The 26,242-nt window shown below is 38.3% G+C and overlaps 4 protein-coding genes across 4 annotated transcripts; 3 read left to right on the top strand and 1 right to left on the bottom strand.

Annotated features, from left to right (window-relative positions):
* Positions 1-290: 290 nt before the first annotated feature.
* Positions 291-3,008, top strand: LOC140796341 (protein ACCELERATED CELL DEATH 6-like). The gene is made up of 3 exons (XM_073149334.1): positions 291-1,160; positions 1,433-1,962; positions 2,213-3,008. The coding sequence occupies exons 1-3, from the start codon at positions 335-337 to the stop codon at positions 2,876-2,878; spliced, it is 2,022 nt and encodes a 673-aa protein (XP_073005435.1). The 5' UTR covers positions 291-334; the 3' UTR covers positions 2,879-3,008.
* Positions 3,009-3,495: 487 nt separating this feature from the next.
* Positions 3,496-11,982, bottom strand: LOC140796342 (ornithine carbamoyltransferase, chloroplastic). The gene is made up of 5 exons (XM_073149335.1): positions 11,666-11,982; positions 10,689-11,023; positions 8,532-8,663; positions 8,166-8,441; positions 3,496-3,880 (listed from the first exon to the last, which is right to left on the bottom strand). The coding sequence occupies exons 1-5, from the start codon at positions 11,892-11,894 to the stop codon at positions 3,698-3,700; spliced, it is 1,155 nt and encodes a 384-aa protein (XP_073005436.1). The 5' UTR covers positions 11,895-11,982; the 3' UTR covers positions 3,496-3,697.
* Positions 11,983-15,565: 3,583 nt separating this feature from the next.
* Positions 15,566-22,410, top strand: LOC140796325 (glycerol-3-phosphate acyltransferase 9). The gene is made up of 12 exons (XM_073149311.1): positions 15,566-15,820; positions 15,905-15,962; positions 16,668-16,786; positions 17,477-17,576; positions 19,349-19,444; positions 19,591-19,687; positions 19,864-19,951; positions 20,019-20,115; positions 20,961-21,046; positions 21,120-21,239; positions 21,336-21,434; positions 22,045-22,410. The coding sequence occupies exons 1-12, from the start codon at positions 15,708-15,710 to the stop codon at positions 22,091-22,093; spliced, it is 1,122 nt and encodes a 373-aa protein (XP_073005412.1). The 5' UTR covers positions 15,566-15,707; the 3' UTR covers positions 22,094-22,410.
* Positions 22,411-22,996: 586 nt separating this feature from the next.
* Positions 22,997-25,365, top strand: LOC140796326 (peroxidase 57-like). Its single transcript, XM_073149312.1, has 3 exons — positions 22,997-23,257; positions 23,338-23,686; positions 24,770-25,365. The coding sequence occupies exons 1-3, from the start codon at positions 23,057-23,059 to the stop codon at positions 25,243-25,245; spliced, it is 1,026 nt and encodes a 341-aa protein (XP_073005413.1). The 5' UTR covers positions 22,997-23,056; the 3' UTR covers positions 25,246-25,365.
* Positions 25,366-26,242: the final 877 nt, after the last annotated feature.

Genomic DNA, 26,242 nt, shown 5'->3' with positions numbered 1-26,242 from the left:
GAGATTGAACAACGACAGCAAGATGGAAAGCGATGAAGAAAGAATTGCTCGCTAAGCGCCGAAGATTGTCCAATGCCGTGGCATCATCTTTGGAAGTTTCATTTTTTGAAGAACTTTCCTGACTAGATCTGTATCCGGATCTAGATCTAGATGTGTTATTGACAGCTGGCAATCAAGAACTGTCTCTTCTGGTCTCGTACATGTAGAATAATCTAAATAAATTAAAATATGGTTTCTCTAATCTTTTCTATTAGTTTTCTATTGTCTCGCCACCTAGTGCGCGCTTCACTTATATCGTGAGCTCTAGGAGACAAATTATAATAACATACGTACAATGGCTGCTGCAATAGCAGGTGCTGGAGAAGCTGGACATGACGAATTAACCCAAGTAGAATTTGGGCCCGAGAACATTCGCATGAATGGTGATTTCCTGAAAGCAGTAAGAAGTGGGAATACGAGGCTTGCGAGAGAGATTATTCTTGAATCTGAAGAAAGAACTTCTAGAGGAGAAACTCAGAGTTTTGCAATTAATGTTGCTCCTGATAACGACACGGCACGAGATAGAACCAGTTGCCTTCGAGGTGTTACCATAGGGGGGAACACATCCCTCCATATAGTTGCGAGCAATGGAGACCTGGAGCTCGTTCAGTTGATATGCAGTAGAAAGAGTTCCCTCTTGGTGGCATGCAATCAGCTGCGGGAGACGCCACTGCACTGTGCTGCGAGGGCCGGGCATGACCAGATCGTCACCGCGATGATCGCGAATGCTGATAGCGCGGGCGGAGTCGAACTGAAGACAAGGATGCTGAGGGCAAGGAGACGGGATGGAAGGACTGCCTTACATGAGGCAGCACAAAATGGCCACGCCAATGTGGCAGACTCGTTGATCTCAGCTGATGGCGAGTTGGCAGGTATGCTGGACGATAAGGGTATTTCTCCTCTTTACATTGCTGTCCTTTCTGGATCCCTTGCATTCGTTCAAAAGTTCGAACGACATTCTCCTCACGAAGCAGAATCAACGTTCTACGCCGGACCAAATGGGCAAACTGCTTTGCATGCTGCGGTTCTCTACAGCCCACGTTATCTTTCAGAGGTATTAACACGTCCTAGACGAGCAGAGCCCTTCGAAAGCCGCTTCATGGGATGCTCCTCAGGCTACGGTACGTTTCCGATATATTTCTTTTATGTGATGCATTCGTTCAACTGAGTAATGCTACTGTAAGAAAAAGAAAGATAAAATTTGCCTTGGAAGACCATGGGTTTTTACTATAGGTATAAGAGGAAGGCAGAAAAAAGTTTCTCTCCCATCTCCCAACCACCTAAGCTAGAACCTTTTCTCTTTAACTTTGAAATCAACCAAAATAGGGAAAACCTAACTGATGGAAGAAGTATTATTCACGTAAATGTTGACGAAAGAGATCGTATTTGACAGAAATCGCAAAAGAAATCTTGCAGTGGGATCGAAAGCTTGAGAAAAAGGCTGATAACTCAGGGGCAACACCTCTCCACTATGCAGCATCAGTTGGAAATCGTGAAACTGCAAAACTATTATTGAAACATGATCCTTCCCTGGCGTACATCTCGGATTCAAGTGGCTCTTATCCTATCCATGTTGCTGCTATCATGGGGAGAACTGCGATAATTGATGAGCTGATGTTAAAATGTCCCGATTCATGTGAGTTACTGGACGATAAAGGAAGAAATTTCTTTCACGTTGCTGTTGAAGGTAAAAACTGGCGGGCAGTCTATCCTCTTACCTTTAAGCCAGCACTTTCGGAATTGATGAATGCTGCTGATTTTGATGGCAATACACCTCTACATCTAGCTGTAGAGAGTCGAAAGAGTGTTTCTACTATAAATCTTCTGGTGCAGATGAGAAGAATACACTCGAATATCCAGAGCACAGAAAGTCCGGTTTTAGCACTTTCGGATTTGTTTAAATTTAGCTTCTCCAATCAGATGGTAATTAATCTCTCTTTATTAACTTACCAATAACTCTACAAATTTTAAGCCGTTAGATAACGATGATTTTTATTTTTAAAATTAAAAATATATTTAAACTTGATTTAAACCGATGGAGATTTTATATTTTAAATAACAAATGTGTCTAATAGGATCGTACACAGTTAGAAAACAGTAATTTTTATATTTTCAACTAGATTCCAATTCTTCTATTTTTATTTTTTATTTTATTTTTTATTCTTTGTCTTAGTCTGCACCGGATTGGCTACATAAATATTGGGCGGCGCAGAGGGGAGGTCTCCCTAGTCCTTATTCGCTTCACCACCCCCAACATGACAATGACATTGAAAATAAAACTGAGGCAGTATCTGAAGAAGAAGGATTACAGTTGAGAGCCGAAAGCCGTATTGTTTGCTCTGTGCTGATTACCACAGTAACATTTGCTGCAGCTTTCACCATGCCTGGGGGTTACAAAGCTGATGGCACACCAACCCTTGCAACGCGATTTGCTTTCAAGGCATTCGTCATCACAGATGCCTTAGCATTTATCCTCTCTATAGTAGCCACATTTTGGCTTGCCTTTGCTAGGACAGAGACCACGACGATGACGGAGCGTGAGCTCCGCGGCAGTGGGGCGTCTAAACAACTCATTGTTGCGGCCAATAAAGACATCGTTGTGACATCTACACTATTCATGATTGCGGCAGCTGCGTTGATGGTCATCGCATTTGCTTCAGGCCTATACGCCGTCCTAGCTCCAGTTCATACTACTATCGTTGCTGTCTGTATTCCAGTTTTGGCTGCAGTTACTTATATCGTTCCACTGGGGATAAAAGAAGGAATTGAATTGCTTGGACCAACTTTACATGAATTTTTTTATTTGATACCTCGGCAAATGTGGTATAAGGAGAAGTAAGCAGCTCATCCAGTATCATATCATCCATCTTCAGATTACGTATTTCCTTCGTCGTTTGCACTATATGTCATCTTTCTGTTCCCACGCGCTTGAGACTGTATTATCGCAATAAATCTATCTTTGTAGTTTGTATCTACTACTTCCTTTCAATTTTTCTTTTTTCTTGATCGTATTATCGTCGTGAGGATGGGCAACTTGCAACGATCGTTTTGTTAACTCAGGAAGTGGCCTTCCAACTGAGGAAAGTGCGCCATCGTTATCGTCAACTGCCCCACTGGGTGACTGACTCCCCTTATTTCTGTGATACCTCAATGAGAGATGAATGGGGTATCACAAGAATGCGTCGAATTTCTATAAAACCAATAAAATGAGGTATGGCGAGGATACAAATAGAATGAATGTATGCCAACACCATCATGTCTACTTTGTGAAGGCATAAAGCCCCTTCAAGCATAAACACATAGAGAGCCAGGGTCGATTAAAAATAGTTTCTGCACAAGAATGAAAGAAAAAAATTAAAACGAGAAGGAATGGCAAAAAAAATGATGTAAATTTAAAATCTGGAAGTTTCAGAAAATTAAATCAGAATCAAATGAAATTGAGATGCAAGAAAGAAATGGAAGAGGAACTGTCAGCATTAAGCAACTAAGCTGATAATAAAACAAGGATTCCAGTCAATACTTATAACTCCATCTCTTTCTTTCTCATAGTTTGATGAGCCTCATATCTAGAAATATCCTAATGCAAATGTTTGGTATAAATGTAAACCGACAGGATCCACAAGCTTCTTTAACTACAACTTTCAGAGCTAGTAAAAGGTCACAGACCAAGCAAATGGAGCATGATAGCATTCTGTGCATGCATTCTGTTCTCAGCCTGAGGAAAGACAATAGAGTTGGGAGCTTCAATGACTCCATCTGTAACTTCCAGCCCCCTTTCTGCTGGCAAGCAATGCATGAAGTAGGCTTTCGGTCCAGCAATCTCCATCAGTGCTTCGTCAATCTGCAAGTATCATGATATGCTAGTTAACCAATCCACTATCTCTTTTATACATAAAGAAAATGCAGGTGTAGTAAAATAAAATGATCTCTGATCTGTAGCAAAGATGAAACTGTGGTGTATGATTGTTCTTCTAATGATCAACATTTGTACACTTAGTCCTACACAACTTTGGCACAAAGTTGCACACTGAAGAAAGTTTTACATCATTGGTCAGACGGTGATCTTCAAATTAGTGGGTAATATGCAGTAATTACCGTGTTACACAATGGAGCTCTTATGCCTGGCTTGATTATCCATTAGCTAAACTGTTAAACACACCCCTGCACTCCTAGCTTCTTCAAACCTTATGCATGCAACTCCCTAGCAGTGGACAATTACAGACACATTTTCTCAGAATAACCTATGTAATCCTTGCCGAAATTACCAAAAAAACTAGATACTAGCATTTTCCTTTGCATAGAAGCTGACCTACCAAATAAATAAGATGAGGTCTCATTCATCATGCAGATAGAGTAATTAACTTCCATAAACATTTCACCCCAATTGGAATTCTCATGTTCAAATAAAACATGGTTATCAACTCCATTACTTTCCCATATATAATAACATCCAGACTCGAACCATAATTTTTCTTCCATCATCACAACAACTCAAGCCATTTCCCATCAATAGTTCTACCTTATGGACATGAACTAGATTTACTTGTTTGCTAATATATCTTCTCTCATATGTATACAATCCTGAAATAGCCAATAGATAAAACTCTCAATGTTTCATCAGGTTTAGATATGCAAAATCATATATTGTATTTTAAAAATGCTTCCAATTGTTTGGAAGATATACTCAAGATTAAAAACTCTCTTTACAGGAAAACCATAATCATAATATCTTATCCTTCACTCACTGGTGTAAGGTCATAAGAGATTGGATCTGTTTATTAAAATTGTTTTGGTTGCGCTGCACCACAAAATGATTGAAGTGCTCACTCCACAAAATGGTTGCTCAGTTTCTTCTTGCAGTAAACCTGTAACACCCCGTCCCCTAAAAAAAAAAAAGAGTGAGCGCATGTGCCTTGCCTTACCCATTTTCTCCCTTCCCTTTCTTCTTCTTTCTTTCTTCTCTCTCACCCCGCAGCCGCCGTTCTCCTTTTCTTCTTCTTTCCGCCGCACCGGAGTGCATCTACGCCTAAGGTTGTTAGCCTGAATGGCATTCATGCGATCACACTGCCTTATCGGAGACTAAACACTGATGATATGAAACTATGATTGGGAGGTAGGGGTCTTAGACCTAACAGTACCCAATGATGTAGGGTTATAGCATCCACTAATGAGTTGAGGGCTCTTGACTAGTTTGCTGTGAGCGGTGATGAGCTGAAGGCTCTTAACTATTCTGCTGTGGGCGATGATAATTTTAGAGAGGGAGATATGGACTTACAACTGGAGTCCTTAGTCTGTTGGTCACAAACAACCAGTCATATGCAGCATCGCTAGGCATGTACCGATAATATTACCGTTAGTTGTCTATCCCTCCTCGATGTATGAGATGATTTACGAGTATGTTTTTATGATACGATGGATAACTCGATGAGCATATGATGATAATTTATAGTTATGCTCTGTGGGAGCATGGGAGAAAGGATTTGATAATTTAAACGATGCATATCATGTGTTCCCTTATTATTATATGTGAGTTGTAGATATGGGCATGATATATATGTTGTATTGATGCAATATTATGAGCATGTTGGCATATATGTATATTGTATGACATTTTTCCTTACATTACTTTTAGACTGTAGATGTGTATAGCTGGGCTTTCTGCTCACCACCTATGGTAGAAATATTTTTCAGATTAGTAGATGGCCATGAGTCCGTGGAGGAGCTGGTGAAAAGTTACTTATAGTCTCTTTCGTTTATTTTATTGTTGTAAATAAGTCAGATGGATTGTAGCCCCTGCGCCGACATTTATTCTATTGAGGTGTATGGATATGTATTTGAGGCTTATTGTGGCCTGTGGTATTTTGAGTTTCTTTTATTGTATTATTTGTGAAAATGTGGGGTCTTTATTTTGTTATTATGTAGAAACTTTGGGTGGCAGGTGTTTTAATACTAGTATTAGGCAAAAGGTATCAGTGTCCTGGAAATGGATTGCTGTGCCGATTGACACAAGGCATACTAGTAGGGTGCTGGCACGTGGCATAGGGAGTGCCTTGGCACCCTCCAATTCTTGTTTTCCCAAGCTTTTGAAAACCTAAGGTCAATTGAACCAATGGAGAAGTTGACAATGAGAAGCAAATCATTAAATAATCTCACGGTCAAAATAAAGCTGGGCATAACTTATTTCTCATGATTGGATTGTGGAGAGGTAACTATCCACTAAAAATAAGTGAATAATGACTTATCTCTCACGGTCTGCTTTAAGCAGAACATGAGGGATAGTCACAATCTACTAAGAAGAAATAGATCTCTTCTATCTCTTCATCCCTCTCCTTTTATGATTTGGCTGACAGAACAGCGATAAAGTAGGGGCGGTTGGATGTGAGAGACCATGGATGGGAAGATCACCGTTTGACATCGACGCAAAGGTGGTTTAGAGACAGAGGTAGGTAAGTCTCCATTACACCGACACAAATAAGAACATCCCCTTTACTGTTCTTGACACATAGCCACCACATGCCGTGCGAACAAGTGGTCAGCACAAACCATGCCTATGGCACGTCAATCCTTGGTCTTGAAGAACAAATCACATGATAAGAAGATATGTCAAATAAACTAACATATCCAACTTATAGGCTAAAATAAAATGGAATCACTTCCTCGGAGTGTACCTATGCTCAAGATTACTTATTTCTTTAACCTACATTATGTAACAACTTAACCAGATGAACAAAAAAAATACTATTTACTACTTCAACACTCAGAATTACAACTAAGTTGAAACATTTATAATATCATATTCCTTTAATTCTTTTTCTAGAATTTTAACTACTATATTTTACTTATGTGGAAATTGTGCTTGCCACCTCAACCTTTGAGAATGCAAAAGGCAATGCAAGAAATCTGAAATCCTACAAAGGAACTACAAATCCAATAAAGTTCTTACAGGAAAAAACTTTAGTAACCCACTAAAACTCAAAAAGGAAAAGAATATGACCATTGATTTTATCTAATTGACATAGATGATTAAGAATAGAAAAATAAGTTGAAGAAAGGAACAGAGATGTCGGTATATCTTTGGATGAAAGAAATATTGTGCAAGAGTCTTTTATGTTATTCCTGATGTTTCGTTAAGTTGGGAACTACAATTTAGGCATGTAAATATATTGATATAACCATAGTTCCTAGTTTCGACCGATCCTAAGTGGGATCGGTTGCAATATCTGTTGCAACTGTTGTCAGCTGCTGCCTGCTACAGTTGCTGCTGACAATAGCTAAGGGAAAGAGGAAGAGAGAGTCAGAGAGAGTGTGTGTGTGAGTGAGGAAGAGAGAGGGAAAGATAAAAAGAAAGAGAGTGAGACAGCTCAGACACTCCGAGGATAATTATTATTTTTATTTTCTTATAATTTTTTCTAAATTTTTAGAAATTTCTCAACATTTTTAAATAATATTTAAAATTTTATTTAATTAAAATAGTCTGATTTGATACAGATGGAAATCAAGGGCCAAGAGGCCATTCCCTTAACTCGTATTGATGAGAATTTGACTCCAGGCGGCCAATACATATGGTTTTTTCGAACGGCCGATCCCGATACCGATTTTTGAAACCTTAGATATAACCTTTGACAAGGAGATGGTTGGAACTAAAGGCTTGTAACGTAGTGGTGATCATTGTTGTTTTTGACAAGAGGTGGTTGTAACGTATGTGGTTTCTTGACTTTCTTCAACAAAACATGATAACCACCTCTTCATTGAAAAGAAAAATCAAAGATTTGAAAATAAGCAAAACTGAGGAAGTGCACAAATAAATTGCATAATGTATATCAATTTAACTAGAATTTAAACAAAGAAAGACATAAAGACTTGTTTGAATAAATAAGCGAAATTATAGTTCAAAATTGAAAATATTTCAAGATATAATGTTTTGAGTTTTGACATATAGTCGAGGGACAGCTATTTGCCAAAAATCTTCTAATTAGTTTGTTGTATTAAAGATGAAGAAGAATCAAACAGCTTACAACCTGTGAGAAAAAAAATTTCACTTGTTTAAATATTTCCTTTTTGGTATATGTGAAATCAGCTAGGCCTAAACAAATAAGAAACAAAGAAGAGTTGAGATGTAAGGACACCTGAAATCCTTGGAACTGCTGTTTTCTATATTCAGCCTCATCTTTTTGGCCCATGCTTGCCCAAACATCTGAATACACCACATCTGCACCCTTTACTGCTTCTTTTACATCATGTGTTATCTCAATCTTGCTGATTCCTGTACTCCTTGCCTTCTCGACAGTCTGCTCATCTGGTTCAAAGCCTTTTGGGCAAGCACATACAAAGTGGAAAGGCACTATAGATGCCATCAGGAGCCATGAATGCACAATATTGTTCCCATCTCCAACATAAACAACCTAAAATTCACATCAGATAATCAAAATGGGAAGAAACAACCCTCCTAACTAGAGGTATATCTCAATTCAATAGCTCAAAACGTAAACAACCTTAGTTCCTTCAAGTTGCCCAATGTGTTCTTGAATAGTTAGTGCATCAGCCATTATTTGGCATGGATGGTTATAGTCAGTCAGTCCATTTATGACTGGCACTGCAGCATATGTAGCCAAATCCATAATATCCTGCCATAATCAAATCAAAGATTTAGAACTAAGAAGAGTTACAAAATATCTATGGCTGAGAAGTAATATCAATAACTATAGAAGCAAATTATCCAAAATTATCCAAAAAGTACATATGGTTGAAAAAATGGAACAGATTAAATTATATTTGGAATCCAATAAGAATATTTTGCAAGGTTCCCAGTATCGGGATCGGATCAGTATCGACAGTATCAACCACTTATATCGGATCAAACTATTTTTTAATTACGTCAAATTCTAAATATTACTTAAAATGCAGAATTTTTTTAAAAAATTTTAAAAAAAATGAGAGAAAAATCAGAAAATAAAATTACTTATATATGAAGCCTAAAAATTTTAAAATATATTAACTTACTTAAAATTTAAAATTTTGATGAATATCGAGCTCTTTCTCCTCTCCCCCCTCTCAAAATTCAAAACTTACTTAAAAATTACTCACAGAGATAAAGTTCTCATTTTTTTCTTTACTTCTTTCCTCCACTCTCTCTCTCTCCCTTCTCCCCCCCCCCCCCGTCTCTCTCTCTCTTAGGCTCTCAGCAACTGGTGTTGCTGCTTCACCGCAAAAGCAATAGTAGAGGTCGTCGAATCTACTCAGTGTAGGAAGAGAAAGATGATATGATTCGGACTTCACCGACGTCGTCTCGAGCTTGGATTTACCTTAGGAGAATTTTATTTTCATGTTTTAGTATTTATTTTTCATTAAAATAGGTTTTCTGTAAGTCGCGTTCGAACGCGCTGTGAACGCCTGTGTCGCGTTCGCAAAAACCAACAGGCGCGTTCGCACTTGCGTTCGAACGCCTGTGTCGCGTTCGCAAAAACCGGACAGCGCGTTCGCACTTGCGTTCGAACGCCTGTATCGCGTTCGCAAATCCAGAACAGCCAATTCGGTGCGTTCGAACGCGATCGGGGGAGTTCGAACGCGATCGGCGAAAATTGTGTTTTAGGATAAGTTTGAGTTGTTGGTTAGCCTATAAAAGGATGTGTAGGGCAATCAAAATTATAATTGATTATTGAGAATTGAGTTTGCCTTGCCTCCTTCATCTTCTTCGCTCCCGTTCCCTCAATCTCCCCGGCGACGCCGCTTCTAATCTCCCTCGACAGGCCAATCACCCTAGTCCCTTAGGAGTGGCCCTCTTCTCCCCCTTCTTCCAATTTATTCAGCGCTTCTAACCTTTCCATCATCCATAACCCTTCCACCATCACTTTTCCACCGGTGCCACCCCATAACACCGGCCCTCCACAATCCACCATTACCTAGGATTTCGTGCCTTCATCCACGGAATCCAAAAATAGAGTATCCTGATGTTCGTCCACTAAATGAACGATATCTTGATATCCCCAACTCCGATTCGCCTGAAACTAGATCCGTTGGAAAGCTCTTTTCCGGGCCTACAACATATCAAAATTTCACAGTGATCCAACGGCGGGATATTTCGGGATCTGATCTCAAAGTTCCGTGCAAGATCGTATCAATCTGGTATCAGAGTCTATAGCCGAGGAAGGATCGTATCAAAAGAGAGAGGGAATAAGAGATGAATTAAAAACTGAAAAAAAGGAAATCCGAGGTTGCCGAGGTAGAGGTCGAGGTCATTGGATCTTCCTCGAAGAATGTAGAGATCTACTTGGTCGCCGATGGAAGAGGTGAGAAAGAAGAGAAAAAGAGAGAAAATAGAGAAAGAGAGGCAAGTGGGGGTGGGGTCCGGTCAGATCCAACCGCTCCCGCTCGTTTCGGGCGGGATCAACTAGGCCGATCCCAATCCTGGCCAAAACCACTCGAGATCGGGCCAAACTGGGAACCTTAATATTTTGCAAATCTATTTTGTATCTATGAGCTTAAGATCAGTTTAAATATCCATATTTTCAAAAAATATGTGAGAACTGAGAACCCTAAAAAGACAATGGTGAAAATGTAAATGAATGCTAATAAGGAAGTAAATGAATACTAATAGAAATGGATTTTACAATGGAATTGAAGAACCATGACAATTCAACTCATTATCGTACCTGGTGAGCAAAAACTCTTGCCATAATAATATCGTTATAGCCGGAAAGGACTCGAGCAACATCACGAGTCTCTTCTCGTTTGCCCATCTGAATGTCGTCAGGGCCTAAGTAAATGGCATGACCCCCAAGCAAGAAGAATCCTGTCTCAAATGAAACACGAGTCCTCATAGATGGCTTAGCAAATATCATTGCCATTGTCTTTCCTTTGAATGGGACAAAATCTCTTTCTCCCGATTTCAACAATGCCTTAACCTCTGCTGCACGATTAAGCATTTTCAAGATCGTATCCTTGTCAAAATCGCTGATATGAAGAAAGTCCTTCAGACCTGATTTAGCTGCATGAAGTAAAATGAAAGTCTTAGCAACCATAGAGTCAACAGATTCCCTCTGCTTTAATGCAATTACTTACCGTGGGTTTTTTCATTCTTGAAGGAAAGGTTGCTTCTCTTAAAACTTGAATTTGAATATTTCACCGTGTAACTTAAGAAACCTATATGGTTTTCCTTACTAAGATATCTCGAACTTCTCAAGAATCACATTACACAATTTCTATGGCCTATCAAGACATGTAATTAACTGTCGTGCAGTGAATACACATCAAAACCCCTAATGCACAAATTAGAAGCGTAAACTGTCACAGTTTACAACAGAAAAAGAAATCCAAATAACACGATCATAGATTCAGAATAACTTTTGTCACATCACAACCTGTAAGTGTGAACATATAATTTGAGCATAACTGCTGAAACACTTCTATTGATTGCAAATACCCAATAGCTTAGGTTTTATTCTTTAAAATACACTCCATTCTTTGTTATCCTTCGACTAAACACTAAAAAAACTAAGAATCGTATTTCCACAAATGTTATTAAATTTTCAAACTACATCCAAACTCAATCACATCATCAATGACAACAATCCAGATGAAGATGATGAGAAAGAGAGATAGTGCATGTGTGTATGACAGAAGACCCTACCGTTGCTTTTATTGGATGAAGTGACGACGGAGTGAGCGGAAGGAGTGGAGGTGCGGCAAGAGATCCTGCCGCGAGAGGTGGAGAGGAGACGAGATCGGGAAGAGGAGAGGCGAGGAAGACGGTGAGAGCGAGAGAAGAGGTCAGCGGTGGAGGAGGAGGAGGAGAGGGAGGTCGCGACGGCGGTGGCGTCGGAGAGGAGGGAACAGTTGCTAAAGATTACCGATGCCATCGCTTCCTAAACCCAAGTGGCAGGAGTGGAACTCAGGTGGAGCTCGCGACTAGTTATGCTCTCGGGAACCCGCGCACGTGTGATGCATGTGCTGAAAGTGCTTTCCGTTGTTCACATTTATCCTTCTTGTAATAGTGTTCGTTGCTAGAAAGCGATCGATTTCAGCGAACTATTTCTTTTTAAGATTAAATTAAAAACGGAAAATAAAGTTATTTTTTTGTTGGTAAATAATATATATATATATATATATATATATATTATATCTTTTTTTATTAATAATAGACTGAGATCTCACCTAATAATTACTTCTTCACCAATTCAGTGCTTATTCTATTTGAGACAAAAATGAATCCAACTCTAAGTGCACCTTATCATCCTACCTTAATAATTTTCCTGGCAGTTTTTCTTTCTAGCTTAGCCAGCTAATTTGCTACTCTATTATCTTTTTTTTTTTTGTACATGTATAGAAATTTGATCTTCTTAAAAGATGACAAAATTATGTAGCTATGGATTATTTTTTAACTACCACGGACTAAATCTCTCCCTCTAAATATTATGATCAAAGTTGTGGCATCTAACTCCATAATCACCTAGTCTCATTTTTCATAGGCTTCTCTCAAGCCCGTCTGCATGGCTTAAACTTTATAGTAACTGAATGAATCCCTAATTGTCGGTTCTTCTGCCATTTGTAATAGGTGGCCATTTTCATCTTTGATAATAAATCCAACTCGCCTCTCGTAATCTCCATCCTTGAAGGTCACATCAAAACCTAGGCCTAAATGATTTCCCAAGCATTTTCTACTAGTGCTTTTGGGACTATATTAAGGGGGGGCCTCTTTTTTGTCTTTAATAGCTTATAAAACCTAAACATCCACCTTGTCGAGTTGAAAAAGTCTTTTATCTATAATAACCAGTGACACACTCTCATCTCTATCTTTCAAGTGAGAGGGTTCTTGATTAAGCAACCTCATTCAAGTGCTAAGCCTTTTGCTGAAAATTTTAAAGTCTATCATTTAGTTACTGATGATATTTCCTCCTCTTAGAAGCCAATGAAGACTCTATTTCGAACTTGAGGTATGTAGCAATGATGTTCAAGCAAGTGATAGATTTGTCTACCAACTTGGACAAATCTTGATTCCTATCCCTCTCGATCATTGCATTAGAGGTGGGACCCTTATTGAGATGATCTTTTTGATTGCTTAGTGGGTTGATTCCCAATCCGATACTTGGGTTTTCCATTTGAGCTGGGTTTGTTAGGCCCTTTGGATTAGCAACCCATTATTGATAAGTGCAAAAACAACCAGCAGCATAGAAACAAAAACACTCTCGATAATGGGTAGTGCTACCTTGATCAAACTCTCGTCTCTTCGATCTTGCTTCTCCATTTTTTGGGCTCTAGCAAAGGTGATCTTCCATATAGATTCTACCAAGAGGGTCTTTCTATAGAAGAGAAAAGCTTCAATCTTGGTTTTCACTCTAAGAGCATAGCCTAAGGTTTGCATGGCTAAGCAATTGAGAGGTCTTGTGGTTCAAAATCTAAACCCACCAATTCTTTTTTTGGAAAATAGTGGTGAAAGCTACGAGGGCCAAAACTCTCACTAAAAAGGATGTGGTAAAGTTCTAGTAAAGGAGAATACTTAACGAACACTCCCTCTAAGATGTTTGACTATCTAGAGAGGTGTTTATAAATAAGGTAATTGAGACTTTACAGATCATTGTTTCTTTTGACTTGGGTCTTAGACACCAGAGCAGCTTCTGGGTGAATAAATAGTCCCCGAAAGGTGCCATGACTAATCGATTCCCCTTAGCTATTATCTCTTCACAACAAAATCACTTACTCCTCACTTGCTCCCCACTTGCTCCCCGATATCCTCTCTCAAAGACCATAGAAGGATGGGGACTTTCGTGATTGTGGAGTGGGACTTCCTCTTCAAATTCTTCAGCTCCCTCTATCATCTTGCCCTAGAGGCACTTTTTTCTTTCTGATATATTCTCACCACTCTCTTGCTAGGGTGCTCTCCTCTGGGGTTACTTTGCTGGACTACGTGGGTAGCCTTTGGCGAACCACCATCCTCTCAAAAGTAAAGACGTTTATTTGACTACGCTACCTTAATAAGATCCACATGAGACACCTCTTTACCAAAAATATTATTCTTTGGTTCGATCAGATGGCACCTATGCGATGAAGAACTCAGACTCTATCCATCACCTATTGCTCTAATGCCCTATTGTACTTCGATTTTGGAACTTCTTTCTTTTGACCATTGGGACACTAAATTTTCTAAATGTTGTCATGGATCTCTGGTTGGATTAAAAAAGGAAAACAGTTAGAGAAAAATAGTACAAAATATTTATTTATTTAATTAGTATCCTTGGTAGAGATGAATGCCTTCCTTCCCTTCGGAATCCTCTACCTCAACATTCTCGCCTTAGATTCCTCTTTCTCCTTGTATATTCTCTCTTTCTTTTCATATTCAACAAATTTAACTAAGCATAGTCCACTCTTCTCAAAATAATAATAATAATAATAACAAAGAAAAAGAAAAAGGCATGATGTTTTTGATAAATTTTCTTAGTTCTTTAAAAGTATACTATTTTCTTATTTTTGGATGGAGAAAGTGAATTATGTGGTAAGCTCATCGTTCCTCTAAAATCATCTAGCTCTTATATATTTAACTCATTCTTGCGAAGAAAGAGCGACACTTATGACTTATCATATGACACTAATTACTATAACAATTTATTTATCAAATACTTTTAATTTTTTTGTCAAACACTAACAAGCCATGACTATTTTTCAAAAGTTTGCATGAAAGGTAAAATAATTTTAACTAGTATTTCTGCAAATAACATAAGTATTGTGATAAATACATAAATGAGTGTTATTCGAAGGGTACACGTACAAAAGAAGGGATAATTATATGTAGACCATTGAATTGAACTGTTGGTTATTTTTACATCAACCCACTCATTTATTTTCATGACATCTTACCACCTTTAACTATTAAAAAAAATCCACTCCAAAATATTCCTTCTGTTAGCCAAATACCTTATATTTTCCACATAAAAGTTGGCATATAAAGTATTACATGATCAATTTTAGGCCTTTTAGTAACCATTGCAGAAACTATTTTACTTTTATTTTAGAGAAAAAAAGAGAGAAAAAAGAGAGAAAAAAAATTAAGAATAAAATAATCAGTTGACGTTTTTCGTTAACGCCGATAAGGAGTTAAATGAGGTTTTTCATAGTTTAGAAAGTTAGTGTAAAACTAATCAACTCCTGCCTAAAACTGCCTGACTGGACTTGATAAGCCTGGTTTGAGTTTGACTCCGATTCGGCTCGACTCAAGCTGGACTTAGAGCACGGAGATATAGACTAGCCCCTACTAGCCCACCTCGTTGCCAGCCAGCCAGACGCCTGGCCCATTTTCCAGCCCAAGCCCAGCCCGTTACAACCCACCACCACCTCCAGCCTCTCTCTCTCCACCGACGCACCACCTCCAGCCTCCTTCTCACTCCCCTGAATTTTGAGAGCCCATAAACCTGATCCATTTCTCTGGCCCGAAAGCCCCTTTTGAGCTTCAGCTCGAAACCTGGGCTCGGCCCGCCAGCTCTGTGGTTAAGGGTAATGATCACAAAAATATATATTAATTTTTACTGAACAGAGATCTGTTTTGACCCTTATCTACGATCACGATCGAACCACATATTCATCACATTAATCAGGAAGGAAAATAATAATAAAGAAAAGGAAAAGGTTCCTCTCTTCTTCTTCCTCGCTCCTCGAGGAACTCGTTGCTCCTCCAGACCTGGATGCCGATGGCCGGAGTGGGGTCTTCGATCACGGAGACGGATCTGGACCGTCCCAACCTGGAGGAGTACCTCACCACGGACTCCATCCAAGACTCCCCGAAGAATCTCCACCTGTAAATCCCTAATCCAACTCAATCTAACTTCTTTTTTTTCTTTCCTTCTCTTTCCTTTTGATGCTCTTTTCGTATTTTGATCAGGAGGGATCTGCTCGACATCTCTCCCACGTTATCCGAGGCAGCAGGCGCCATCGTCGATGTGAGTTCCTGGCTCCCCTTCTTGCACTTTTTATTGTTCTTCTTGATTTTATCGTCGGTTTAGGTTAGATGTAGTAAGACTGTCTAAAAGTCGATCATTTGTTTGCCTTTTTTTTCCTTGTGGAAAAAGATCGGTTCTTGATTGATTTTGATTGTGATGAATCCTGGTGACAATTAGGGTTGGTCACCTTTATTGTGATTTTTTTGTGTTAATTTAGAAGAACAAATTTAATTTTCCAGCTTAACTTATTACATACTGTAATGAAAGAGACACCATAGTTGATTTTTCAGTATTTTGTAGTTGGCACATTGGCTGATAGCACCATCTTGCCTTTATTTGTCTCAATCTACTTTAATAAACAACTATGTAGTATGTGTCATGTAGGACTATTTGAAGTTAGCAAAGCCCCTAAATTTGGAGGTTTGGCCAAGTCGAAGAAGCCATTTATTTTTGTCTGACATAACTCTAACATTACATTCGATTCCAAGGAAGATTGTGTTGGCAGGTTCCAGTTGTCTTTGGCCTAAAAGTTCTAACCAATTTCTAGTTCTTGTGGAGCCTTTTCATCTTTTGGGTGATGTTGAGCGATATTTACATTTTAACCACAAAATGGGCACATGTTCAAATTGTTTACCTTTTCCACGTATATTACTATCTTTAGTTACTGTACTCTGTTGCATTTGATATTTACATTCTTTGAAACAGGATTCATTTACTCGCTGCTTTAAATCAAATCCTCCAGAACCGTGGAACTGGAACATATATTTGTTCCCTTTGTGGTGCCTGGGACTTGTCATAAGATATGGGATTCTTTTTCCACTAAGGTACGATTTAAATTTTAAGTTTTGGAATAAAATTACTATTTTAAGATTATAGATCTCCCCATTAACCTGAAAATGGCTAAGTGTTAAAACTTTCTTCCAAATTTTAACAGAAAGTTTGCACTCCAATCCTCTCTAATAAATGTCAATTGACAAACAGGCAGAAGTAATCTAGAGTATCACTTAAGAGATCAGCAGATTACAAACTTTTCTCCTTAAATTTTCCAAGTATTTGTGCAAAATGTTTTTGTTCAAACCCCTATATCAGAATCTAAAGCTGCTGAAACCAAAAATATGCAAGCCAGTGGAAACGCCGTATTTCTAACCTTGCTAGAGATACCACTTTAGATCATCAACTGTGTATTTGTGGGAACTTCTCGTGTCTAGTTAATAATTGGATCCGGTTGCTTTCCCTATACTTGCTGGATCATCTTTATGAATTATTCTTTGGCGTATATGCATAGAATATTCTTGTCCTTTTTTTTTTACTTTTTTAGTGTTTTTATATAATATTCTTGCATTTTTCTATTCCACATCATTAATCGAGTTGTTGATATCGGAGAACATGATGTACTTATAGCAAGTGGTCTCTGCCATTTTAGTGCCACTTATTAGCTCTTTATCTATTTTCAACTATTTGTAGAAATATTTCGTATGCCTTTTCCTTGTAATAGCTCTACTTTATTTGTCCAGGGTTGCAACCTTGGCAGCAGGGTGGATAGTATTTTTTTCAGCATTTTTCCCTGTACATTTCTTGTTGAGAGGGCATAACAAGTGGAGGCGTAAAATAGAGGTGGGTCACTTCACCTTGTATAAATTTTTGAATTCTTTCTCATATCTGTCGATGTCATCTAATAAATTTTGGTCATCTATTGAATGACTTTTTTATCTATTTCATACTTTGTTCTATCTGTTTTCATCATCTACCCTTCTATTTTCTGTTTTAAAATTATCAATGCTATCTTTTAGGGGACCTCCAAATCCAGTAGAAGGTAATATGAATTCAGAAGAAAGGTAAAAAATGCTGTAATAAAGAGAACTTCTTTTATACCTTGAATGTATGATCAGATCTTTATTTTGTTTTGGTCTCTAGTTGATCTCGACATCTAAACTTCTACTATCCTTCCTCTCATCTTCTATATGTTTTGCTATAGTAAGATCTTACTTTTTGACATATCTGCTAGTTAGCTTGAACTCCCTTTCTCTTTGAAATTATGTGAAATTGACTTATAATGTTACTAGGTCTAATTACTTGAAATGAACATCTAATATTTGATAGAAATGCCCCTTTTGTGCAAGAGGTCATCATTTTAAGTCAAAGTCTCCATAGTCCCTACTAATCAGGGTAAGGCTGACAAAGGCATGCGGCACGCATGTAGTAGGGGTGTAGAAGGGTAGCTACCCCCCTTTCTGAAGGGAAAGAGTTAAGAGGAAAAGTAAGATAGCAAGAGAAAGGGAGAAAGAAAAATGGAGAAAGCTTTCAGCTGAGTTAAACAAAGGGTGGCCCTTCAATCACCATCTCTAGTCCACCATCCATCTCATTTACATAGCCATGTTTCGGTCTCTTCCACAAGCAGTGGAGGTGAAGGACAATACTTGGGTTTGCTTGGACCCTAGAAAGATAAGTTAAAGGGTTGGGACAGGCTTATGCCAATCTACAATCCGGAGGCCAACTACTTAAACTTTAACATTTGCTAAGGAGATAACTGATTCATTTGAAAACCTGAGATGAAAGAAGTATGTGAAGGCATCTCATTAGAAATTCTAAATCCCTTTCTCAACTTTGCCTGTCATCCTACATAGCTGTTAGGGCTCCTACAGTGATTGTCGTAAAGGTCAATATTTGCTAAGGATGAAATTATGTGAAGATATTCTGTTAGAAGGCCTAAATCCCTCTCTTAACTTTTACAGTCATCCTTGGTAGCTGTTAGATCTCCCACAATGATTATTGTTAAGATTATTACCGCAAAGCACCTAGGAAGTCCAGGCGTGTCAAGTTTCTTGCTGCTGGTACAGACTTCCATGCAGTGCATCTGCAAAGCATGTGTAGTGCCAACTTGTGGTTGGCATAGGTGGCACTAATGGAAAGTAAATCCTTGAGGTTATGTACATCTTTGCTCCTCAAATTGGGTGTTGGCGAGAGCCTTGTCCATTGGGATGCCCTTTTGATTTGATTAAGAAATTAATTCATAGTTTCTTGGTTGTCATCATTGCACCCCTTGTGAAATCCTGCTCCTGTCACTGCCTGTTTAAGTGGTATCAATCTATGAGAACAGTTACATTCATGTTTTAATAACTGGCTCTGGCAGAGTTTGTCAACAGGAAAATACTTCCATGATCTCCTAAATGTTTTTCAGTCTGAGCTATATAAATTTGAATTTTATTGATCTATGCCCCTGATTTCATTGTTATGCTCATCTACATCAATAATAGTTTGTTTATCAGTATTACCTGTAATTACTTCTTTTTTGCAGTATAAGATTTGTGGAGAATTTGTTTAAATTGTACTTTATTTGATTCTGAATAGTTGTTTCTTTCCTGGTTTCTTGTTTGGAATTCTTCCAGAGAATATTGGTTGAGATGATGTGCAGTGTCTTTGTTGCTTCATGGACTGGGGTGGTCAGATATCATGGACCTCGCCCAAGTATGCGTCCACATCAGGTTGCTTTTGTATAAGATACACTTATAATTCTTCTTCCACAGATTACTCTCATCTAGTTGTCATATATGGCATATGTAATTCCCATTTGTTATAAATCTGTATGCCTTTGTTATTTAATATTTACAAGCGTACCTCATATGAACAGGTATTTGTTGCCAACCATACTTCCATGATTGATTTCATCATTCTAGAGCAGATGACAGCATTTGCAGTTATCATGCAAAAACATCCTGGATGGGTTGGTAAGGTTCTAGTGTTCTCTCTCCTCTTTTCTCCTCCTTTTCTGTTAGTGTCTTTTGTTTATTGTTTTTGTATTTATTGTTCAATATCAATTTTTGGGGAAAGGCTAATTGTTTGATAATTGAGCTGCTGTTTTGATCTTCAAATTTTTTTCCCCTTTTTTGTCTTTGTTCCCTAGGATTTATTCAGAAGACTATTTTGGAAAGCGTAGGTTGTATTTGGTTCAACCGTACAGAATCTAAGGATCGAGAAGTTGTTACAAGAAAGTAAGACTTGCTTTCCTTGGTATTCTTTGTTGATGTCCATAATTTCGGACCGAGTTTCTATTTACAGGTTACGAGATCATGTTCAAGGAGTTGAAAACAACCCTCTTCTGATATTCCCAGAAGGAACTTGTGTAAACAATCACTATACTGTCATGTTCAAGAAGGTATGCATCATTTACATACCATATAATCTTGATGGATGTTATAAAGCTTAGTTTTTCTGAAGGTGGTGTAGTAGTTTAGTGTATTACATCATGTCAACTTTTGTATCACTAATTGGGACAAGTAAAAAAAGCATATTCAATTAGTCATGCTCTTTTTTGGCGGCTGTCCTCCACTGCAATTGGTTTGTGATATATGTCAAAGCAGGCTAAGAATGTTGAGTTGGCCTCTGTTCTTCCAGCAGTACTTTCCAGTGAGGAGCTGTGTGAGAAATAGAGAACATGGAATTGAAAAATATCTCATTCCAAAAATCGGAAGTTCAAAAAAATTTGGGATTCACATTACTGTAATATGAGAAAACACAATAGAGTATAAGAATCTTACCTTTCAAAAGTCAATAACCTGCTCTTCTAGTATTTAATGATCAGCAAGCTTTTGTGAGCCACGATCGGCACTTTTGATGTCTCTTCTTCATGTTCTGTGTTTTACATTCTCTGATGCCATCATCTTTTTGCAACAATAGTTTACTTTATCTGATCCTTTGCCCAAGTGCATTAGCAGTTAGTTTCAAGTGTTTGTGTTTAACTGCAATAATCTCCATTTTTTGTGGAATTAATTGAAATACTTCTTTTTTACTTTTGAATTCATTAGCCTTTCAATTTGATACTTATCATATGACTTAATATTCCTCATGAACGACTTATCTCATTTATAATGAATTTATCCATGATGAGTATTTTAGTAGCACTTGTTATGAACACATAAAGCTCACTTGTCTAGTTGATAATTTAACCAAATCTGCAATTTATTTCTAATTATTTAATGCACACCCTCTATGTTGTTCCAGGGTGCTTTTGAACTTGGTTGTGCTGTTTGCCCAGTAGCAATTAAATACAACAGAATTTTTGTGGATGCCTTCTGGAACAGTAAGAAGTAAGTACCAGTATATCTTACATTGACTTTTGGTTTTTGGACATCTGAATCATTCAACTATTTTATGTGTTAGACAATCTTTTACCATGCATTTGGTCCGCCTTATGACATCATGGGCTGTTGTCTGTGATGTTTGGTACTTGGAGCCTCAGTATCTAAGACCTGGAGAGACACCTATAGAATTTGCTGAAAGGTAACATATTTTGCTTTATTATGTCCTTAGAAGTAGCACACAGGAACCTATGAGAATAGGATGCTTTACTTATTGTATATTACTGATGTCATGTAGGGTCAGAGACATGATTTCTCTTCGCGCTGGTCTAAAAAAGGTTCCATGGGATGGATATCTTAAGTACTTTAGGCCCAGCCCCAAGCTTACAGAACGGAAGTATGCAGAGACTTCTTTGCCATTCTCTTACTCTATTCTTGACTTACATTATGCATGCCTTGGCTTTGCCAATTTGAAATTCACTTGCAGCTTTGATGCCTCTATAAACAGTATAACATTGTATATGTAGTGCACGATCTTCTACTAGCATGGCTATGTCACGATATAGATAAGTGATTGGTGCAATTTTCAACCCCACCTGATGATTTAAACAATGGATTACCGTTATCTCTTGAGAAACTAGAATTGTACTTGATTTTGCAACTCTTATTAGTATTACAAAATCAGATTCTCTTTTGGCCATTTGACTGCAGAGGCAGTTGAATTGGTATTGTTAATGTTGCCAAGAGCATTGTTCTAAAAATCAGCCATAGCAAATTCAATATCCCACAGCCACACTATTTCTGTGGCAGTGGGAAATAGCAGATTGGCATGGCCATCTTGACTTGTTTTTTTGCTGATTATAGAACTTAGACATTGTTTCGATTGCTACTGGAAGCTAACTATCATTCAGACTAAAATAAACTGCACGTCAGTATGCACTGTAAGCCCTTGAAATTGTCTTCATTATGACTTTGTGTTGCTTCTGAACCACATTTGTCATCTCCAGGCAGCAAATTTTTGCTGAGTCAGTCTTAAGGCGGCTAGAGACAAAATGAAGAGCCACTTTTGTATTCTACCTCGACGGCCAGTACATTTGAAGCTTCCTTTCTGTTACAGTGTGCACACTTTTTTTGGCTCTTTGTTAATCTTTTAAGACCATTATGGAGTGACTTGAGACAATCACCTCTCCACTATTTGTAGGAATGTTTAAGGGCTTCAATGATGAAGTTATGTACAAAGTGGTAGTTTTGTTTGGCAACTTATCTCATCTAAGTATATCTTTCAGCTCTCCTGTAAAACCCTAATGCACAGAATCATAGTTAATTTTCCTTTTGAGGCAGCTCCGCAATGAAAGGCTCCCAACTCAAACAAAGTCCTGTTAGTCTCCTTCTTCTTCTTCTTCTTGAAGGTGAGTTGTTAAAATAGTCCATATTGTTGATGCTAGATTCCTAGAACTAAGTTCACATTAGCAGAACCTATTTGTTTTGCATCACTATAAGATAACTTTGTGATGTATTGAAAAGGAAACAATAATTTTATCACCACTATGATAACTAGTAAAGTTATTGCCAATGGGACCATGTCTGCGTTGAAGCTCTCACCTCTTTCAAAAGATATAAAATAAAAGGCTGGAAAAATGTGATGTTAAGTTCTTTTTGTACTTAGCCGTTTTTAACTCAACTTATGTAGCATTTTAACCTGCTTAACTAATTATGACCCATTTATTAATCTTTTCAATAAATGTCGTAACTAATTGTGACCGTGCTTAACTAATTTTGCACCCATCTGATAACTTTGTAACGTATCAACAAGAAAACATTAAGTGGTGCATGTGCTTGCCATTATAAACCGATCAACTATTGCTCATCATCCCAAGAAACACGATCACAAAGAGTAACAAATCCGCCACTCACATCTTCCAAAGAATCTCCAATAACTCCCATAAATACTACTCATGACTCTCTCTCTCTCTCAGCTGAGATTGTTCAAACCTAAGAGCAAAAGAGAAGCTTCTCTTCATGGCAGCACTCTTCTTAGCTCTACTCCTCCTTGTAGCCCAAGCTGCAACCACTTCCTCCTCTCTACAACTCCACTTCTACAGCAACTCATGCCCCAGAGCTGAGATCATAGTTCGACAAGTAGTCCAAAGCCATTTCCAAAGAGACCCATCTGTCACTTCTGGCCTTCTTCGCCTCTTTTTCCATGATTGCTTCATCAGAGTAAGATTACGTGCTATTTAGAAGGTAGTTTAAGCTTTTAGATCAACTGGTTATCTAACAAATACATACCCTAATCACAGGGTTGTGATGCTTCTGTGCTTATCGATAGCACAGATGATAACATAGCGGAGAAGGAAGCTCCTCCGAATCTGACACTGAGAACATTCGATGTGATCGACGATATAAAGGCCGCCGTCGAGAAGGAGTGCACCGGGGTGGTGTCGTGCGCCGATATACTGGCATTGGCGACGAGAGACGGGGTGGCGTTGGCCGGAGGAGCAGCATATGATCTGCCTACTGGGAGAAGGGATGGACTTGTGTCGAGAATGGGTGATGTCATTATTCCAAGTCCTCTCTTCTCTGTTGAGAAGGCTTTAGCTGCATTCAAAAAGATCAATCTTGATCTGGTGGATCTCACCACATTGCTAGGTACGTTTGAGTTTTGATATTAAAATTATTAATTAGAAACGTAGTAGTAGAAGTAGGTTAATTATTAATGCATATGGATGGATGATATGGTTAGGAAATTTGAAGTTCTTTTTTATTTAGTGATTAAATGTGATACGAACTTAGCATGACGGAATTATGAATCTTGGAGAATGTGAATTTTTTTAATTACGTAGCTGCAATCTCAAAGAGTGGAAACTTTATGTACGTTGCTCGCAATTTGATACCATTAATTAGGTACGTTAATTTTTAAGAGAAAATTTCCATTTCACACCCTACGTTTTTGGCATTTTGCAGTTCACTCCCTATATTTTTAATATTTACGTTTTAGGCTTAATTCTTAAAAAAACATTCTAAACGACCATGGCTAATGGAAATTTGATAGAACCTAAAAATCAGATTTGGTACTCACAATTATTTTTCTTTTCACCTTTTTATAGAGCGAGAACTATAGATTCATAGATTCATAAATTTATAGGTTCTCTAATAGTTTTTACAACGATGGCCATACCACAGTCACAGACCGTGCTGACCACCGATCGGCACGGCACGGCATGTGCCGCGACACTTACCGGTCGTGTTGTAAGAGAATGAGAGAAAGAGGTAAGGGATACTCACATTTGCCATTGTAGTCACCGTTACTGTTGCCGTCGCCGCCCGCCACTTGTCGGATCCGGATCCGAATCTGCAACTTAAGTTTTTAACCCTCTCCCGATCTCTCTCTCTCTCTCGATCTCTTTTCTCTCTCGGGGACTAGACACGAAGTGACGGCCACGGCAAGCTGCGGGCGGCGATCAGCGAGCGGCGACGAGGTCGATGGTGAGCGACGATGCTATTAGGAGGGGCGCCGTGCGGCACCCTTGTGTCACATGCCGGTACACCACCGGCACGGCACGTGCTGAACGGCACGCACGGTGATTTAACACTTGTGGAAATAAAAAAATAGGTCTAAATTCAGATTGTTTAGCAAACCATAAAAAAGTTTAATTTCTAAATACTATGCATGGATAACACCTATGGCAATGCCAAGCATTTTCATTGTTGATCATCCTAATTTAACTGCAGGTGCTCACAGTTCTGGACTCTGCCATTGTGGCTTCTTCCTGGAAAGGCTCTACAACTTCAAGAACAGTGGATTGCCAGACCCAACTATGCATCCCTCACTGCTGAAAACTCTCCAAAACAAATGCCCTCCTCACCTAGTCACAATCCAAAACATCACAGATGACATAGCTTTGTCCATGAACCAAGTGACAACCACTCCATTTCATCTGGACAACTCTTTCTATCGTGCTTTGCTCAACAACAAGGTTGTTCTTCAGCTAGACCAGGAGTTGGCCTACACCGACATGACGAACAAATTAGCGGTGAAATATTTGAATGATCCTGAGGTTTTCAGGCAGCAGTTTGCAAAGTCCATGATCAAACTTGGAAATGTGGGCGTGTTGATGGGAGGAGAAGGAGAGATTAGGGTTGACTGTCGAAGGATAAACGGTGCGACGACGAGTAGTTTACGGACAAAGTTGGGTGCGAAGAACTGAAGTTTTGTGTATATTTGTTGTTGTTTTGTTACACTAGTGAGTTAATTATCATGTTTTTTCCACTCAAAATGTCATGTTTCCTTTTTATCTTCAAATAACATTCTATGCTTCATTGAGTAATTTTCTGTCTTCGAGTAAGATGACTAACTACTATTAATCTTAGATTATAATTTTTTTTACTGGATAAATAAAATTTTAGAAATACTTATGAGATATTTTATAACATTAAACCAATGATAGGCTATGCCATTGCTACGAACCATGCTTACTACCGGCCGATATGTTATGTGTTGCAGCACTTGCTAATTGTGTTGTAAAAGAAGGAGAAAAAAATAAGAGACATGCACTTTCGCCTTCCTCGTTGCTGTCACCAATTCCGCTTAACTTCATTGTCGTGGTCGCCATCGCCAGATCTCGCGTCGGGTGCCCTAGTATATATATATATATATATGATTATAGGTTAAAAACTTAAGTTGTGAGCTCAGGCAGCGAATGATCAATGAAATGTAGCTTGATGACGAGCAACGAAACTATTACGAGAGGTGTCGTGCAGCACCTCTCGTGCCACGATATGCCGTCGGCACGGCAAGTGTTCACCGGCCGTCCATGACCTTAACTCCACACTAACAAAATTTCTAGTAATAAGAAATTAAGCATCACTAGAACATGCTGTATTTTGTACTTGATTTTCTTTTACTGCTTGGGTTAGATTGTATTTTACCTACATATAGTTTGGAAAAAATAATTTACTCTATAAAACTCATTTTTTGTATTATTAAACTCTTTGAACTTTTGACTTAATTACAATTACTAATTTTTTTCATCCTAACAGCACACCTGCTTTGTTACCCTTAAAAAAGTGTGGTCAGTTTTGAGTAATACTCAGACTTTATATAATTGCCACTATATTATTTTTTCAATATTATAATTGCATTCTCTAAAATTATTATAATTGTCATCAAAATCATTGTCCTCTTCCAAAAATACCATTCCATTG

This window comes from Typha latifolia, chromosome 10 (genome assembly GCF_019914945.1).
Source record: "Typha latifolia isolate L0001 chromosome 10, TyphaL0001v2, whole genome shotgun sequence".
Taxonomy (NCBI): Eukaryota; Viridiplantae; Streptophyta; class Magnoliopsida; order Poales; family Typhaceae; genus Typha; species Typha latifolia.
This window is presented reverse-complemented; position numbering and strand designations above follow the sequence as displayed.

Coding starts and splice junctions, on each gene's coding strand:
- LOC140796325 (XM_073149311.1), top strand. CDS start 15,708: ATGCCGATGGCCGGAGTGGGGTCTTCGATCACGGAGACGGATCTGGAC. Junction 19,445..19,590: donor CAAGTATGCGTCCACATCAG/GTTGCTTTTGTA, acceptor TCATATGAACAG/GTATTTGTTGCCAACCATAC. Junction 20,116..20,960: donor ATACTGTCATGTTCAAGAAG/GTATGCATCATT, acceptor ATGTTGTTCCAG/GGTGCTTTTGAACTTGGTTG.
- LOC140796342 (XM_073149335.1), bottom strand. CDS start 11,894: ATGGCATCGGTAATCTTTAGCAACTGTTCCCTCCTCTCCGACGCCACC. Junction 11,024..11,665: donor TTCATCCAATAAAAGCAACG/GTAGGGTCTTCT, acceptor TACTTCATGCAG/CTAAATCAGGTCTGAAGGAC. Junction 8,664..10,688: donor CAAGAGTTTTTGCTCACCAG/GTACGATAATGA, acceptor TGATTATGGCAG/GATATTATGGATTTGGCTAC.
- LOC140796326 (XM_073149312.1), top strand. CDS start 23,057: ATGGCAGCACTCTTCTTAGCTCTACTCCTCCTTGTAGCCCAAGCTGCA. Junction 23,258..23,337: donor TCCATGATTGCTTCATCAGA/GTAAGATTACGT, acceptor CCCTAATCACAG/GGTTGTGATGCTTCTGTGCT. Junction 23,687..24,769: donor GGATCTCACCACATTGCTAG/GTACGTTTGAGT, acceptor ATTTAACTGCAG/GTGCTCACAGTTCTGGACTC.
- LOC140796341 (XM_073149334.1), top strand. CDS start 335: ATGGCTGCTGCAATAGCAGGTGCTGGAGAAGCTGGACATGACGAATTA. Junction 1,161..1,432: donor GGGATGCTCCTCAGGCTACG/GTACGTTTCCGA, acceptor CGTATTTGACAG/AAATCGCAAAAGAAATCTTG. Junction 1,963..2,212: donor TTAGCTTCTCCAATCAGATG/GTAATTAATCTC, acceptor TCTTTGTCTTAG/TCTGCACCGGATTGGCTACA.